At 37.8% G+C, this 18,686-nt stretch overlaps 1 protein-coding gene across 1 annotated transcript in view; it reads right to left on the minus strand.

The window, feature by feature from the left end:
• THEMIS (thymocyte selection associated) overlaps positions 1-18,686 on the minus strand; it is a 183,326-nt gene that overhangs the window by 13,752 nt on the left and 150,888 nt on the right. The window contains exon 5 of the mRNA XM_059399149.1: positions 13-166. Coding sequence (XP_059255132.1) covers positions 13-166 — 154 coding nt within the window. The remainder of the gene's footprint in view (positions 1-12; positions 167-18,686) is intronic.

An 18,686-nucleotide genomic window follows, 5' to 3' on the forward strand; every position in this document is an offset into this window, starting at 1 on the left:
GGTTTCACCGACCTGTGGTTACACTGGGGGCTGCTAGTTGAGCTGCCCCACTCTTGCTTCTCTCTTTCTCCAATTCGGTCAAATCACTCTGACAACCAACTGGTACTTTTGAATCCAGGCCAGCTTGATTTGAGCGCGGTTTCTTGGATATGTCTAAATGGAGACTCTGAAATGACAGAGGCCAGAGTGACTGATTCCACAAGTAAATTATCAGTCCAAAATAAATGCTTCCCAGAGATATGACAAGGATAAACATTTATCATATGGCAAGTTATGTTTGTATATCTGAATCAGAACATTCTATATGTCAAAGTGACTTACAAATTACACTTTCGTCAATATATTTTGGTAATCTAGGCACGGAATTTTTGAGATGATCTAAGTGACCAGAATAAGTCATCTCAGACTCGGAAAATCATCTTCAAATCCCATTTGAGTATATCATTTTCTTCTTGTGAAACTTAGAAGATATTTTTCATTTAAAACATTTTCACTCGGTTTTTATTATTATAGTTAAATTATCCAGAATTTCATTATATATCACATAATTACATATTGTATAATGAAGAGCAGGTTTCATTTCCGCATTATCTGTAGACTTTTTATAAACGAAATCATAACAGCTAGTTTAAATTAGCCCACATTTGTATCAGCATTATTCAAACTTGACAAAGCTCCTCCAGTCAGTTTAAGAATAATAATTCATCCTAACAATGAATTATTAACGCACAACATCAATGGACCTTAAAACACATCTCCCATATAAGAGATGTCATAGTGTTTGATGTTATTCTATCATATTGTATGCTTCAAAAGAATCATCAGATAGGAGCAAAAACTAAAGACCTAAGTAGGAAATGGAACTTTTGGCACTTTGCTTCATATCCAAATTCAGATTAGAATTTTTTCAGTTTAAATATGGCTACATAGTATTCTAGATTCATGCAGGCAAAGTTAGCCAGTCGACTTTAGCCATCCACATTAACCATTTTGGTTCACTAAAGGAAGGATGATGAGCATTTTCCTTAAGTTCCTCCTACAGACCATGTGTAGCATTAAATTTATTAAAACCTTCATTAGAAGCTTGATTGAAAGGCTTTTAAAGTTTGGTTTATATAGTTGGCTGCTCCCACGTTGGGGGCATAGATATTTAAAATTGTTAAATCTTCTTGTTGGACAGACCCTTTGAGTATGATATAGTGTCCTTCCTTATCTCTTATTATAGTCTTTGGCTTAAAATCTAATTGATCTGATATAAGGATTGCCACTCCTGCTTTCTTCTGATGTCCATTAGCATGGTAAATTCTTTTCCACCCAATAAGGAAATTACTGCCCACCATAATTAAATAACTGGTCCAAATAAACAGAATGAATGGTGCCGAGCCTCAGGGATATGTCTCCCAACCTTTAGGAGTCCAGTGCTCTTCATGCCACTCTACAATTCATTAATTCATTAACCCATTCAGTGCGGTGGACTGGTCACACTGACAGCCCTAATTCTTTACCTCTCTCCATATCCATGTCCTTTCCATGTAATTTTGCCATGCCCTCCTACTCTGACTTTTGACGCATACATGTGACTTCTTCTGGATTAATAGGATATTGGCACATGGACATAGACAGAGACTTGAAAGAGACTTTCGCAATTGACTTTGATCACTCTTGTCCTTTGACCATGCCATGCCTAGACTAGATTGCTGGAATTTCGGCAGGACCGAGAATAAAGTCAGTTTACCCTAGTCCTCAGAGCTGAGACAGTCAATAGCCAATGGAACCCCAGATATCTGGGTGAACCCACCCTAAGTCAGTTGAAACTAAGTCAGGTCAGCTGAATCCCACAGCTTCAAGGATTAAATAATGTGGTTTTAGCTATATGCATTAAGTTTTTCTGGTAAGTATGCAGCATTGTGTGGCAATAGATAAATGATATCTCCAAAAGCCATTTATCTATAGAATCCCAGATACTGGGTATGAGAAAACAAATGCAATATATAAAATGTAATATGTAAATATGACATAGTCTCAGACTTTAAATGGTTTAAACTAGTTTCTTAAATTATTCAAGTGGAGAATTAAGCTAGAGTGTGTGGGATGCATGGGTGCCTCAGTCAGTTAAGTGTCTGCCTTTGGCTCAGACCATGATCCCAGGGTCTTGGGATCAAGTACCACATTGGGCTCCCTGATCAGCAGGGATCCTGCTTCTCTCTCTGCCTACCACTCCCTCTGCTTGTGCTACCTCTCTTTCACACATACACACAAATAAATAAATAAAACCTTTAAAAGATAAGAATGTGGTAAGTCATTTGTAGATAATTCTCAAATTCCTTCTTTAATAACAAAAGTTGGGATCCAGGTAATAACAGAGGGCAACTCAAAAGATCAGAATTTGAATATCAGCATTGATCAAAACAAAACTACTACACCTACTTATATTTGATTCATCCACAGCCCACAAAAATGTAAGTCCATCACTCAGTTTGAATTTTTTAATTTATTGTCAAGCCTGACACATAGTTTGTCTTAGCACACAGCTTTGAAAAGAAGCAGATTCAACCAGCATTTAAGTACTTTCCTGATTTTGATATTAGATGCCTTTGGAAAGTATATTATTATTTCAAATGATTAGATGATTATTAAATCATAGTTTTTCAGTACTGAGCAGTAAACTAGATTAAATAAGAAAGGTAGCTTCTTGCTTTTTCATAGCAATTTTAATCGGTAATATTAAAATTTCAATTGACAGGATTAAAACAATTATCACTTTCAATTGATAATATTAAAACATTGAGGGGAAAATGTAAGGTCATGAGAATTTCACGTATTATAATATACCCCAGACTTCAAAGAAGAAACACAGAACTTCAGTAAAGTTCTTAAACCTGAAATCTGTAACTTGAAAGGCTGAGCAGATCAAGGCTGATAGATCATAATGGGTCAAGTACTACACAGGCCTGGTGCATCTGGGTGCAAACCTCTGGCAGATTGGGCATTTTATGAACAAATTAGCGCTTCAATAATTAAGAACCCCATTTTTCTAGAGGCACCCCCACAATGGGGTCTCCTCTATCTAGTCAAGCCATGTCAAGTTTTCCACTCTCTCCTTACCTTTACTTGGTACAGATGAGCTCCTGTTCCCTAGTCCTAATGTAATGTGAGGTAGATGTTTCTTAAGCTACTGACCCTGTCATATTCTCCAACCTTGTCTACTTACAGTCAGTCCCTCTCTCCAGTTCCCTGGTTCTCCAAACCATTCACAGGTATTGATTTTCCCCACGATGCTCCATTCTTCACTGTCCAATCGCCTTCCATTAATCATCAGTCCCTTCCTCTTTCTCTCTCTTCTTTCTTATCCCTTGGATTCCTCCACAGTGCCTTCAGAACTTTGCTCTGTAGTTTGCAATTTTCACTGCATATTCAGCTTTATTTCAGAACATTGTCTCTACCTCCCTACCTTGACTAAAATTCCATTCTCCATTGAAGACAGTATTTCTCCTGCAAACAAAGATGGCTGCTTATTCCTCCACACCCTAGATACTCTCAGCTTGTATTTTTCATTATTTCCTTCCCTCCTTGCTAAATATCCTTGCTTCTTTTATATTCCTGCCAGCTAGCTATGCACCATCTCCCCTCTTGCTGGAACCAACTATCTACTAATCTCTAGTCACAATCCATCTTTCATAAAAAGACTAGATCCTAGTTTTCCCTTCTAGCCCCAAGATCCTGGTTGATGTTCACATCGGCACAGACATTCTACTCAATATCCTGACCAGATCTCTTTATTAAAAATGAACTTTACACTTCTCTACCTTAGACTTTCATCCCCAGAATCAGACCTGAAACCTGTCATAACCTTTTCCACCTCCAAAATGACTGTGTTACTCTCTCTCTCACCTAATCTCCTATTCTTTATTGTCTGTAGTCCAGCCAAGCTCCCATCTCCAATACTGCTTTTTCCACTACAATACTTCTTGGGCCTCACCAGAATCCAAGCCTCACTGATCCCTTTGCTTTCCCCTATATTCACCAGCCTTCTAGGTTCATTTTCCTTTGTTCTCTACACAATATCCATCCCAGTTTGAAAACTTTCATCTGGCCAGTAGAGTGTCAGCCTTTATGCAGCTTTACCCCTCAGCAACATTTGACATGTCTAGTCACTCCCTTTCCTTGGCTTTGATGTCCCTCCTACCTCTCTCACTACTCATTCTTAGTCCTGTTCTTGGTTTGACCTTCTTTACCTAAACAATTGACTGTTAAGACTTTCTCAAAGTTTTGGTATTGGCCCAGTTTTCTTTGTACCATCCTGGATAATTCCAATGATCACATGGCTTAACTTACTGTCTATGTATTTATGACTCCAGGGATAAGGAGAGATTTATTAAATGAGATGACTCTAGGCCTGTGCGCCATAATCAGCACTCTAGATTCTGATTCTAATGTCTTTAAGCTCTACCATTACACCACTCTTCCTTCTTATCTTAAGGCTTGGCTTTTCTGTTTGCCTAGAACATTCTTCACAAACTCTTCCTCCTTAATTTTACTAAGTATGTCTCAAATTCCTGTAGGTTTTCCCTTACCATGTAGCATTTAGCCAGCACCTTTGTTCTCTAGTCTTTGAGTACCTTGTAGTTTCACTGTGATACAGTTTTCACAATATAATTAAATAATACCTGGTTTGTTGTTTAATATCTATCTCTCTGGTTAAAACATAAACTCACTCAGAATAAGGACTATGCTTGTACTATTCGTTGTTCTCAGTCCTTATCGCAGGGCTTTTTAAAAACAATTTTAAAAAGCTTTTATTTATTTATTGAAAGGAGAAAGAGAGCATGAGTGGGGGGATGGACAGAGGGGGAGGAAGAAGCAGAGTCCTCGCTGATCAGGGAGCACCTGGGGGACTTGATCCCAGAACCCAGGGTCAGGACCTGTGTTGGAGGCAGACCCTTAACTGACGGAGCCACCCAGGCACCCCTAGCTCAGAGTTTTAAATATAGTAGGTATTAAATAACTACACACTAAATTAATGGAGAAATGCATGAATAAATATAGACTTAATTTTTATGACTTTTTCTTTGGCTAGTCTATCAATGGATACAACATCGGCACATGTTCCTATGTTAGAAGTGATATGCAGTCACTTTTAACAGTAACACTTAGTATGTATTTGAAAGGAACACATATTTTAACTTGTTTGATCTGTTAAAAAAACACACACACATTGCAAATTTTGTGGTTTTAAATAAATTCCCTGTGGCAATCCTTGCAAACACTATACGGTATCCCATCTATTTCTGTGGCTCAAGTTAGATTGGTTACTATCTATGAAAATTATAAATCAAAGAATGGTTATATTAGAGAAATTGAGAACTTAGTGTGTATACACATTGGCCCCATATTCCCTAGGGAAGAAATTGTGACTTGACAATAATGGAAGAAATAAAACTCTGCCAGGTACTACTTCAATGATGTCAAGTCTTCAACCTGAAGATTAAGTCCAGAGGAAAACGAGAAAAATAAAATGTGTGCAGAGAATAGAGAGGAATAGAGATAAATTTGAACTGGCACACATCAAGTCTTTCTGACTATTCTATAGGCATAGTTCAAAAATAAACCCTGTTGTTTTGTGTAATTCTGACTTAACTTGTCATTGGAAATGAGTTGTTATAATCCTGCCTGCTAATATAAATGACTATTGAATTATTTTTCATGTTATTCTTAGCTTATAGTTTGTATATTGCTTTTAGGGTTTCTGTTGAAAGCAATTATCCAATTATAAGACACTGAATATTTTTCTTATGAAGGAGAAAGGAACAAATAAATATTACCCCCCAAAATATTTTCTTTTTTCAAATCCATCTTTCATCTTTCATCTCTTACCTATGGCCATATTGTTGGGGAAAAAAATCATCCTTTTCTAAACAATTCATTGAGATTTCAGGTTCGTGATTACATTCGTTCGTGTCCTTTCTCCCCAAGGGCTAAACTCATTTTTTTTAGAAAGTCACACAGGGCCTGTCTTGACCCAGGGACTAACCGTCATTCACATTTTACACAACACAAAGTACCCCAGATAACGTACTTTACTTTTTACTTGGTTAAAAAAAAAAAAATCAATCACTCTCCTAACAGACTATAAAAAGCATCCTCTTCTCTCCTTATATAAACAACTGCTCCTTTCCACAGCCTGTACTTTTTCACTTCAGAAAAGTGAATTCAAGGGATATGTGAGAAGACATTTCAAGTGATATTTGGGAAGAAATTTCTCATTAAGTAACTTTTCTTCCTCAGAATTAAATTATACTTAAGAACAGTGGTAACAGTAATTCAGAAACTATACATTAAAATAAATAAATGAAGTTCCAAATCCAATCATAAGAAACACAGGTTTGAATATTCAAATTATCATTCCAGGAGAACATGTAATCCTCTATGCATCTGTCTTTTAATGTGTATGTGTGTTTTCTCTTTTGTTTGTTATATGGTTGAATCACCATAAATAATTCAGAAGATTATTAAGTGGTTTAAAAAAACTAATAAATTTCTCATGGTGCATTATAAAGACCCAATTAAATGGAGGCAAATGTTGGGTTTTTCTGAGGAAAATATTTAAACAAGCAAGAATCTAAACTGAAAAATAATTTGAAGTTGATCATCCATACAAACAGTGCTCTCTTTCAGACAATAACGTGAGGTTTCATAAAATCATCCATCTATACTAATAAACTGTCTTTTTACGCAGAATATGTTCTTTAAAAAAAAAGATTTTATTTATTTATTTGACAGACAGAGATCACAAGTAGGGAGAGAGGCAGGAAGGAAGTGGGGGGGAGCACGTGGAGCAGAGAGCCCAATTCAGGGGCTCGATCCCAGGACTCTGGGATCATGACCTGAGCCGAAGGCAGAGGCTTTAACCCACTAAGCCACCCAGGTGTCCCGAATATGTTCTTTATACCAACTCCAAGAGAGTCCTTTTGAGTTTGTTCCTCCCAATCCCGACGAACCATCTTTGGCACCTTTCCTGTCCCTTGTAGCTTTAGGGGGTTTCATCAGTGCATCAAAAGCCCACTGTCACCTCTCCTGCCCATCCCAGAGTTCCAGGCTGTGGCCCTCCCATGTCAGACTCCTTGCTAGTATCCCTTACCCTCTTCAGCAAGGGCTTCCCCTACCCCGCTTCAACCAAACACACCTTCTTCAAATGGTACCGTGCTGGCTGGACTCTGAACTGGCAGCTAACTGGGGCTCTCAATAATAACAGATCATGTTTAGACACTCTCGGCCCAATTGTAGTGAACAAGTGGGACAGATCCCTTTCTTGCCTACTGTAAGTACTACCAGAAGTTCAGGACATTGAAGATTTGGGGTCTTCTGTCTGCCCTACTCTTTCTCTTGGATCAGAAAAGAGGCAATTGGCCTATGGGGAGTGGTGGGGGAAAGCCTGTATCTGCTTCCCTACTTGCTCTGATGGAAAAAAAAATGACAGCTTTCCATCTCAGCCCTTCAAGAACTTCTTCTAACTGCTGAATTTACTGAGACCAGATCCAAGAAAACAAATCCCTCCCTGCTGGAACTACTAGAGAACTAGAACTATGATCAGGCATCATATATCAAAGATTGTTCCATGTTCTCTGGGAAAGAAATCATTCATTGTTAAAACTCCTTTAAACCTTCATTTTCAAAGACATATTTCTAGAACATATCATGTATTAAGGAAAGATATTATTAGTATGCATATATTTCAGTTGCTTCTTTCTCTATCTTCCCTGCTGGAAACAGGGAACTGGATAGATTGACTTCTAGAAGTGCCAGCATTCTGATTTAATGTTGATTTGACCACCCTCTTGGGAAAAAGGAAATCCTAGCTCATGAGAGCAGGAAGAACTCAATATAATCACACACCGTGTTTGATTTAAACAAGTTTAAGAATTTTCCTTCAGAGTACTCAAGGTAAAGAACCTCTTCACACCCCTTTGTCAAGCTCAATTCAATCTGCCTCTTGCTATTCTGATCTTCTATAAATTTAGCCATAAATGAAATGGACACTTGAAGCAAGGCTTAACCAATGTATCTTTATTTGAAAATGAGGCCAGAAGAGACAGCTAATCTGTACATTTATTAATCTTAAGGAGATAAATGAGAGGTCCGGCTGCCCTCAAGCCCTCAAAGACGTTAGCAACGTCACTCCAGATAATGGACAAGCAAGCCAAAGGGTTTGCTGTATCAGAGCTGCTATGGTCAGGGCATTCCCTACAAAATACCAAGGTCAGCTCACTTACAATGATTCATGGACACTGGAATAATTCTGTATATAAATAAATTTTCTTCTTTCTCTTTATTTTGTCTTCCTGCAAACTGTAAAATTACTAATTCCCATAACTATTGTTCAAACTTTCATAGCTCCTATTTTAATTGGAAAATTATAACTCTTAGATGCCATGGGGGCAATCTGTAGGCAAAGGGCAGGAAAATTAATCTTGGTCTGAATTAGAGAAACAGAAATTACAGTAGAATAAAGTATGTGACATATTTTTTGTTTAGATTAGTTTTTCATGCAATTAGTGTTTAATCAGTAGACATATGAATAGCATTTGAAAAGTGTCCAGCAGAGCAACACTTGCTGCAGATGGCAGATGGGAACGGCAGTGTACCATATAATAGTTCTGTGTCTAGGAAAAGTATTCTAAATTCATTTCTTAAAAAATTACATTTGAAATCATTTTAACCTTCTGGGTATGAAAACACAGGCTTCCATGTAAGTCTTTGGAAGGTATCTCTCCTGGCAACCTGATGTAAAACACTGCTCTATTATTATTTGAGTTAGAAATGATTTTGATGAGTATGATGCATCTAACTCTTATGTTGCCAGGTGATATCCAGGTCCTCAAGTTTTCTCAGTTATCTGAGGATCTCTCTTTGAGTTCCTTGTGAGGGGTCCAGGGACAATATTTCAATTTTTTTCCTCCTTTAGCAAGCTCGCAGTTACCGCCTGGCATTCCGCAATCTTAGGAAGTTCTTTAATCGTGTAATTGATCGAGATTGTGGCCATCTGAAATCAATTCCCACAGCTTTCCCTGTCTCATCTTAGAAATGCACTTGATCTCTCATCTTTCTTACAAAGGGTACTGTCTTCTTTCTAAAGTCAGTGCCTCCTGCTTTGACTGCGACACTCCCCCCTACTCCCACTTTGACTTTATCAATTACTCTGCCCACTTGCATTGTACTCTCTGACCCCGCTCTCCACTGCCTCATTCATTTTCTGCCAAGCTTTAGTAAGAGTAATCTATTCTTCCTGGTCTTTTTCTTCCCCTCCCACTCACTTAATATCTGGGTATTTACAGAGCGCAATCTGGTTTCTGTTCTTACCACTTGACTGAAAATATTTTCACCAATAACTTTTTAGCCATCAGTCATAAATCCCATGGCCTTTTCTCAGATCTCACAGTTCTTGAGCTTTCTGCTGAACGTCACTCTGATAACCATCTCATCATTTGAAAAAAAAAAAATTTCCCCTCAATCTCCAGTAACACTGTTTTCTCATCTTCCTTTAATGTCTTGGATCTTTATTCACTCATCTGTTTTGCCATCTTTTCTCTTTCCTGCCAACCTCTAAATCAGTGATCTCTGAACTACTCTGATTACATGTGCCTAATAAAAACTTGAAGCATAAGACATAAATGCCACACATGTATATATACATAAAATTATGTATGTATGTACTCTACTAACATATATAATTAGGTATATTTACTCTACTGATAATATATCATGTACATTATAAAACAAATTCAAAGTAGACATTTTAAAATAATAAAGTTGATTAAAGTTGAAGTAAAAATATTTTAAGCAAAATTATTTATTGCTAGTATTGAGAAACACGGTTGAATCATTTTCATTATTTTTTAAATCTTGATTTAACATTTTGTGATATAGCAATTCAGTGGTTTGTTTCATAATTCAGTGGATTGATATACTGGGTTTTCATGGCTGTCACTGCTAAAAATGATACTTCACAAAGGTACACAGATCCAAATGAGAAAAGTACATTGTTAGTTGCTGTAAGTCATGATACATCTTTTCAATGATGCCTACTAATTTTGCAAAGATATTGTTGAAATTGGCTGGTAAATTCCTATCTTCCCTGATGTCAAAGTGAGGGTCAATTAATTAATATTTAACTATTGGATTTTTCAAATGATTTTTTTTAATTTATTTGTCAAGAAGAGAGAGAGCAAGAACAAGTAGGAAGAGCGACAGGCAGAAGGAGAAGGAGTCTCCTCGGGAGCAAGGAGCCCCATGTAGGACTCAATACCAGGACTCTGGGATCATGACCTGAGCCAAAGGCAGATGCTTAACTGATTGAGCCACCCAGGCGTCCATAACTATTGGATTTTTTAAATTCACTATTTATTTGAAAGAGAGGGAGTGTGCGCTTGAGCAGGGGAAGGGGCAGAGGGGAGGAGAAGAGACAGCAGACTCCCAAGTGAGGGCACAGCCTGATGCAGGGCTCCATTACAGGACCCTGAGATCATGTTCTGAGCAGAAATCAACAAGAGTCAGCTACTTAACCGACTGAGCCTCCAGCTGCCCCTAACTATGGGATTTAAAACACACTGAAGTGGTCCCTGGGTGGCTCAGTTGGTTAAGCGTCTGCTTTCAGTTCAAGTCATGATCCCAGGGTCCTGTGATCAAGCCCCACACTGGGACCCTTGCTCTGCGTGCGGGAGCCTGCTTCTCCCTCTTGCTTGCCTGCTGCTTCCCCTGCTTGTGCTCTCTCTCTCTCTGCCAAATACATTTTTAAAAGATAAACACACACACACACATGCTGAAATCCTGTGGAAGATTTTGTAAGTGGTTAGAAATTCTGTTTGCAAGTTTTTAAAGTTTGCAAAATGAGAAGTTACATTGTTTTTAGCTATGGAAGCACAAAACATCAGAAATATTCGAAAACAATCCATTTCTGAAATATTCTAGATAGGATAATTGATTCTTTTGTTACAGCTGTTTTTGCTCCTTTTAACTGAAGGGTCAGCTCCAGCACCTATGTGGGCATTCTTCTAGATGCCAGACTGCTGGACAGGCCCCCGTGGATAAGGTAGACAAATTTGAGCAGTCACCTTTGTGCAAAATAAAGTTTACTATTAGCACATCTTTAATTTGGAGAAAAATGATCTGTCACAAGACAATCACAAATCTTTAAACCATACAAAAGTGTACCACAGTTACTCCTCATCTCACAAAGTATCTGAGGGTCCTACTATACTTTATACATTTGTTTCTATAAATCAGCCTCCTATTTAAAACATTGTCCAGAACTTTGTAAACTTCTGGCTATAATTTCTTTGCTGTAGGAACTTGTCTATAATGACACTGGGAATACATTTCAGAGGTGGAGTTATGTTGTTAATCTCCTTTTAGAATCACCTTCAGAAGTCTAGGCAGCACCATTGCTCTAACAGCAGTTGTGCTGACTCAGTTCATCCATAACGTGATGCTTCTGCTCAAGAGGTCATTAAGGAATAGAACAGGGATTTCCCATGCATTAAAAAAAAAAAATACCTCGTGGATTTTATTATTGAAGCATAATCTAGCAGATACAATAAACACAGACGTTGGAGAAAAACCGAGCTCTCAGGCAACTTTGCAGAAAATCTCCCTTACTGAGTCATTTGTTCATACAAATAATCGTAAAAGCTAACAGTTATTTTGTGCTTACCAAATTCCAGGTACTATTTTGTGCCTGTTACCTATATGACCTCATTGAATTCTTCAGCATTTCTTTCCCAAGCACCTTCCAAGAGTATTTTCAGGAAAAGAAACGGTTTTGGTTTTCACCATATTGCCTCTTTGTATTATTTTAGCTATTTTAAGGGAGGACTGGTATATTGATAATAAACTGTGTTTTTTTCTTTGTCTCTATTTAAAATCTCAAAAGAGTTGAACATTAATTTTAGTGAGGTTTGAATGCAATGAAGTACTGGATCGGTTACAACATAATTACAAACAGCACTGAAAAACTGTGAACAATTGTCTTCACGTTCTTTCTGATTAGTTTGAAAATATATTGTTAACCATGAAGGCTTCAATTTCCAGCTGCTAACATCACATTACACAGTATAAACTATGGTGAAATTCATTGTCACTGAGGATATTTGTAAATTTTCATTTCAATTATCTTGAAATTTTCAGATTTTTGGCTAACATCTTGATGGGTATGATTAGTTCGTCTTCTTATAGTTTTTTCCTCATAATGTGGCTGGTGGAGAAATATGTGAAGTGTGAGAACTGTCAATTCTACTTTTCTTTTTTATCACTGTTCATATCATATCACTTTTGTTCATATTATAATATTTTAATACATTTATCTTTCGAAGTATGTAATACTTTTAGAAAAAGCATGAATAATGAAAACACAATGACTTGATATGCACTGAATACATCTGTGTAAGTACTACTGAGATCTAGAAGTAGAATATTGGTAGGTCCCAGCAGCTCCATCACACCTTAACCCAACCCCTCTTCCCCAAAGCTAACTAGTATCCTGACTTCTAATGTCATAATTAGATTTCTCTATTGTTTGGAAGTTTCAAACTTGTTTGGAAGTTTTATATGCTCTAAATCATAGAGTATATTCTTTTCTGTGCCTGGATTCTTTCTTTTTATCTTTAATGTCAGAGTAGTCCATTGTATGAATACACCAAAATTTATTTATCTGCTCTACTACAGAAGAACATTTGAGTTTTTTTTCTACTTTATAGCTATAATAAAAAATGCTGCTATGAATATTTCTACACATGTGCTTTTGTACACATACGTAAACATTTTTTTCACATATGCATAAGCTTCTGTGGCTTTTTTTTTTTTTTTTTTGGTAGGCATTTAATTGTTGGGTGAAAGTGGGTATGTATGTCCACCTTTAGTAGATTCCACAAACTTGTTTTCCAGAATATATTCTCACCGGGAATACACAAACTTCCAGTTTCTCTACAATCTTGCTTCAATTTGGTACTGTTCAACTTTTTACTTCATCATGCCATGATTCTATGGTATTACCTCATTGTGGTTTCTATTTACATTTCTTGGATGACAAGATTAAATAGCTTCGGTGTTTTATTGGCCATCGTGAAACACCAATTTTGTGAAGTACCGTTCAAGTATTTTGCCCATTTTCATTACTGGGCTGTCCATATTTTTGTCACTAATTGGTAAGAGTTCTTTACATATTTGAATACAAGTCTTTTTTAGTATCCTTTACCTGTTTTGCAAATAAGCTTCCCCCTCTATAGCCTGCCTTTTCACTCTCTTAATGGTGTCTTCAATAGTATAATCTTTGACTGATGGGGTTTTTTTTTTAAGTATTTTTTAAGAACACTTGTCCATTTTGTCAGATTCAATTTTGCTTGAAGTAGAGAATACAATTTCCAAACAACTTGACCACATTCATTTAATCTACAGCATAGTGCAATGCTCTCAAATGAAGGGGGCCTAGTCAGGCTCCCATTCTCAGATACTTACTCTCTGGAAACAAACAAACAAACAAACAAAAAATAAGATCCAGTGGCCAGAATTGCTCTATATTTTTAGATAACAGTGATCAACTGGTAATTTTATTAAAAAAACACAAACAAACAACAGCAACAGCAACAAAAAGCACCAGATGCTATGTATCTCTTGATAGAAAAAAACACAGCACTCATTATGGAGTAGTTTTCCCAGAAATTCAAACCTCTACCTATTAAGTTTCAAAATTTAATTATTAATTCACAGGAAAACAAGTCAGAAGTTCATCTTAGTAGGAAGTAACTCACAGGCAGAACAACTCCAGAATATATGACATAAAGAATATATATTTCTAGAATATATGTCATATGAAGAAACTGATAGACAAAAATCATATGTGAAGTATGAGAAATTGAGGAATAGAAGGTGTTTGGAAAACAGCAAAGTGCACTAAAACATAACAGTCCAGTTTCTACACAAGTTGCTCTAAAAAACTCGCAAGAGAAAAACCATTTCCACCCTCCTCACTGGCAATGACGATGAGCAGAATCATGTTTCGGGAAACTCTATAGAAGGAATCCAGTTTCTTCAACCAATTTGGAAAAAAAGATGGGAAGAGACTTAAAAGGTGTCATTCAATTGCAATGTGTGTACCTTACTGAGATCCTGACTCAAACTGTAAGAAAACATTTTTATAAGACAACCAGGCATATCTTATTTCTAACACAAGATCTGATATACTTAAGGAACTATTGCTATTGCTTTCAGGTATGAGACTTATATTGTTTGTTTTAAGAATCACCTATGTTTCAGAGGTATTCAGTGAATTATCTGCTGATAAATTAAATGAAATGATGTCTGCTTTTGTCTTTTCCCCCAAATAGCCAATGGGGCTGAATAGTAAAGGATATAGGTAGAACAAAATTAATCTTGACTTTATAGTTGATGAAGCTGGCTGATGGGTGTCTGGAGGTTCATTATGCTAGTCTCTCCACCTTTATATGTACTTGAAATTTTCCAGGATAAAAAGTAAAAAAATAGCTTGATCTGACTTGAGATCAAGACAGTAGCAGACTTGGGGTGCCTGGGTGGCTCAGTGGGTTAAGGCCTCTGCTTTCGGCTCAGGTCATGATCCCAGGGTCCTGGGATTAAGTCCCACATTGGGCTCTCTGCTCAGCAGGGAGCCTGTTTCCCTCCCTCTCTCTCTGCCTGCCTCTCTGCCTATTTGTGATCTCTGTCTGTCAAATAAATAAATAAAATCTTTAAAAAAAAAAAAAAGACAGCAGACTTACGTATAATGTGAGGACACACAAAAAATATACTGTATGGCAGAGAATAGGCAATAGCTCCTTAAATCATCTCAGCTGCCTAAATTTGGAGTACTGACTTGGCTAGTATGACATTGCTGGATCCCTTACACTCTCAGAGGAACATTTCAGACACTTGACTCAACTTCTGAAGCTACACAAGAAGCTGCGGTCTGGACAACAGTGCACGAGTTGGGGGAGGGGATGGGGTCAGGAAGTAGGGTTGCAAGGTAGCAGCAAGGCTGACAGGCCTGGAGGGATTTGCTGGTGGACAATAACACAGAACAGACCCTCCCCTGTGACCAAACTCACCATTTAACGTGGCATTTGCTTTTGGTTAACTACAGGGAATAAAGAGAGAAAAGAAGAATGTTTGGGCCCAGGAGTCTTTTCCCATCTATACCTGAATTTCTCACTCTATAAAAATGAAAAATTTAGACCTATCCCTTGATATTTTAGTAGTAGTGCATGTATTGAGAAGAAATTAATTTTATTATGTTATTTGTATATTGAGCAGAGATTTTATTTACTTATTTTTATTTTTTATTAACATATGATGTATTATTTGCTTCAGGGGTACAGGTCTGTGAATCATCAGTCCTTTTTTTTTTTTTTTAAAGATTTTATTTATTTATTTGACAGACAGAGATTACAAGTAGGCAAGAGAGGCAGGCAGGGAGAGAGAGGAGGAAGCAGGCTCTCCGCCGAGCAGAGGGCCCGATGTGGGCCTTGATCCCAGGACCCTGGGATCATGACCTGAGCCAAAAGCGGAGGCCTTAAACCACTGAGCCACCCAGGTGCCCCTGTGAATCATCAGTCTTACACAATTCACAGCACTCACCACAGCACATACCCTCCCCAATGTCCATAACTCAGCCACCCTATGCTTTTCCCCCACAACCACCAGCAACCCTCAGTTTGTTTCCTGAGATTAAGAGTCTCTTATAGTTTGTCTCCCTCCCTGGCCCCATCTTGTTTCATTTTTCCCTCCTTACTTCCCAGGAACCCCCCCCCCCCCACTGCCCTGCCTCTCAAATTCCTCATATCAGAGAGATCATATGATAATTCTCTTTCTCGAGCAGAGAGATTTTAAATTTATACTTAGAAAATACTGACTATGAAGTGTCGTTCACACATACACACATTGAATGCATATATATACACCACTTAAAATTTGACAGAAATGTTTCAACTCACTCCAACGTTACTTTGAAAAGAGAGAAATTCAGTAGACAGTAAATTGATGATCAGGGATATTTAAGAGCCGAGCATTTGTCGATATCTTTATAACACTAAAATCTAGCCTCGGGATCATATAAGCACCCTAAATACATTAAAACCTCTACACAAGTTCTGTGTGCAATCTGTCATTATCATCTGCCGAATAAAAACTCAGCTGACAGGCAAGCTATAACAGTCAAAGCTGAGAAATGCAACTCAAGTGCTAAAGGATTAAACAATATTCTCAAATGCAAACCAGACTAGAGTCGAGGCTAAAGACTCCTTGTTTTCAGACCTATGTCCAGATTCTTTTTCTTTCCTGCCATTTTATTCATTTCTCCATATTCTTAACCAAAGTTGTCAGAGTTGTGTATTACGTTGCCTTTACTGTAATTATAGGGCATTTATTTATCTCAGTTTCTGAAAACTAGAAAGTGATGAGTAAGGAAAACTGAATAACCAGATAGAATAAAAGCAAAATATCTGTCCGTTCCTTCTTTTTTCCCGACGTTAGAGAAAAGGTAAACCAACAGAACAAAAACAAGAGAACAATGATAAGCCTGTAGTTATTAATTAAAGCTTGACTCAGGTAGTGTTTGTTTTAAAATGTCATTTCCTTTTGCGTTAAAGGATAGGCGGTCAACGAATTCTTAACAAAGCAAGGGGGGAGCTTTTGACTGTATTTTAGCAGTAACTGCTTGTCCCCACCAGATGGCAGTCTTCCCCAGACCTTTGAAGCTGCCTCCAGAACGTAGCTATTCACTGCTGACAAAGCAGTGAGATTTTATCTAAGTACTTGGTTTGAATATGGGAAATCTGCCAGGACTCCGTGGCTCCAGGATTAAATGTCTCTTATTTGAAAAGAGACTTCCATGAGCAGAGGTTTTTATTTATTTTTTTTTAAGTCATACATATTATCTTCGGGACAAAGGCTATTTACATAAACTTGAGGCTTAAGTTGAGCTTCTCAGGATCTCAGTTGGCACTTTTTTCTTGATGCTCAGCACCCCAAGAGGCTGGTAAATGCACTAGTGAATGTTTCAGAGTATTGTATTTCTTAAACCGGAGCCAAGGAAGAAGTATTCAAATGTCACCCATATCTCAAGTATTCTCATCTAATCTCAGCTCCTAGAGTATTTACTTAAAACATTTTCATTTTCTTGGCAAGGAGCTATGTAAATACATTCAATTTTACCTTTTTTTTTTTTTTTTTTTTTTTTACATATGTCCTTGAGACATTTTGACTAATGTGTTAGGTTTGAGAATTTTACTCTCTAACTAGATGTGCACAAATATATCATAAACTAATTCTGGAATAAAAGGCTTATCTCAATGATCAGTGACATTTGCATTCAGGAATTACGAGCAGTTGAGAATTCATCTACTCCCTATATTCCTAGAGAGAAACCTGATGCATTTTCCACTTTTGTATTTTTAATTTGTATTTCTAACAAATTCCTATCCTTGACACAGATCAGTATTAGTGTACTACTTTTTCAATACAGGAATTCACACAAGGCTAGATGCTATCTATACCTTAGATAGGGAGAAGGCTAGGAACATGCTCACAGGGGGCCTACACAGGGCAAAAGGTGAGGCTCTGGGACACTTCTCGGGCAGGGAGAGCATGATGGTGATTCAGGGAGGCACATCGGAGGTGGGACTCTGTCCTTATTACCTTGGCTTTTTCCTACTGGAGGGCCGCAGAGAATGACATACAAATGGCTATCAGACACATGAAAAATGTTCATCATCACTAGCCATCAGGGAGATTCAAATTAAAACAACACTGAGATATCACCTTATACTAGTTAGAATGACCAAAATTAGCAAGATAGGAAACAACATGTGTTGGAGGGGATGTGGAGAAAGGGGAACCTTCTTACACTGTTGGTAGGAATGCAAGTTGGTACAGCCACTTTGGAAAACAGTGTGGAGATTCCTCAAGAAATTAAAAATAGAGCTTCCCTATGACCCTGCAATTGCACTACTGGGTATTTATCCCAAAGATACAGATGTAGTGAGGGGCACCTGGGTAGCTCAGTGGTTTAAGCCTCTGCCTTCAGCTCGGGTCATGATCTCAGGGTCCTGGGATTGAGCCCCACATCGGGCTCTCTGCTCAGCGGGGAGCCTGCTTCCCCCTCTCTCTCCGCCTGCCTCTCTGTCTACTTGTGATCTCTCTCTGTCTATCAAATAAATAAATAAAAATCTTAAAAAAAAAAAAAAAGATACAGATGTAGTGAAAAGAAGGGCCATCTGTACCCCAATGTTTATAGCAGCAATGGCCACGGTCGCCAAACTGTGGAAAGAACCAAGATGCCCTTCAACGAACGAATGGATAAGGAAGATTTGGTCCATATACACTATGGAGTATTATGCCTCCATCAGAAAGGATGAATACCCAACTTTTGTATCAACATGGACGGGACTGGAAGAGATAATGCTGAGTGAAATCAGTCAAGCAGAGAGAGTCAATTATCATATGGTTTCACTTATTTGTGAAGCATAAAAATAGCATGGAAGACAAGGGGAGATGGAGAGGAGAAGGGAGTTGAGGGAAATTGGAAGGGGAGATGAACCATGAGAGACTATGGACTCTGAAAAACAATCTGAGGGTTTTGAAGGGGTAGGGGTGGGAGGTTGGGGGAACCAGGTGGTGGGATTTGG

The sequence above is a fragment of the Mustela nigripes genome, chromosome 5 (assembly GCF_022355385.1).
Source record: "Mustela nigripes isolate SB6536 chromosome 5, MUSNIG.SB6536, whole genome shotgun sequence".
NCBI lineage: Eukaryota > Metazoa > Chordata > Mammalia > Carnivora > Mustelidae > Mustela > Mustela nigripes.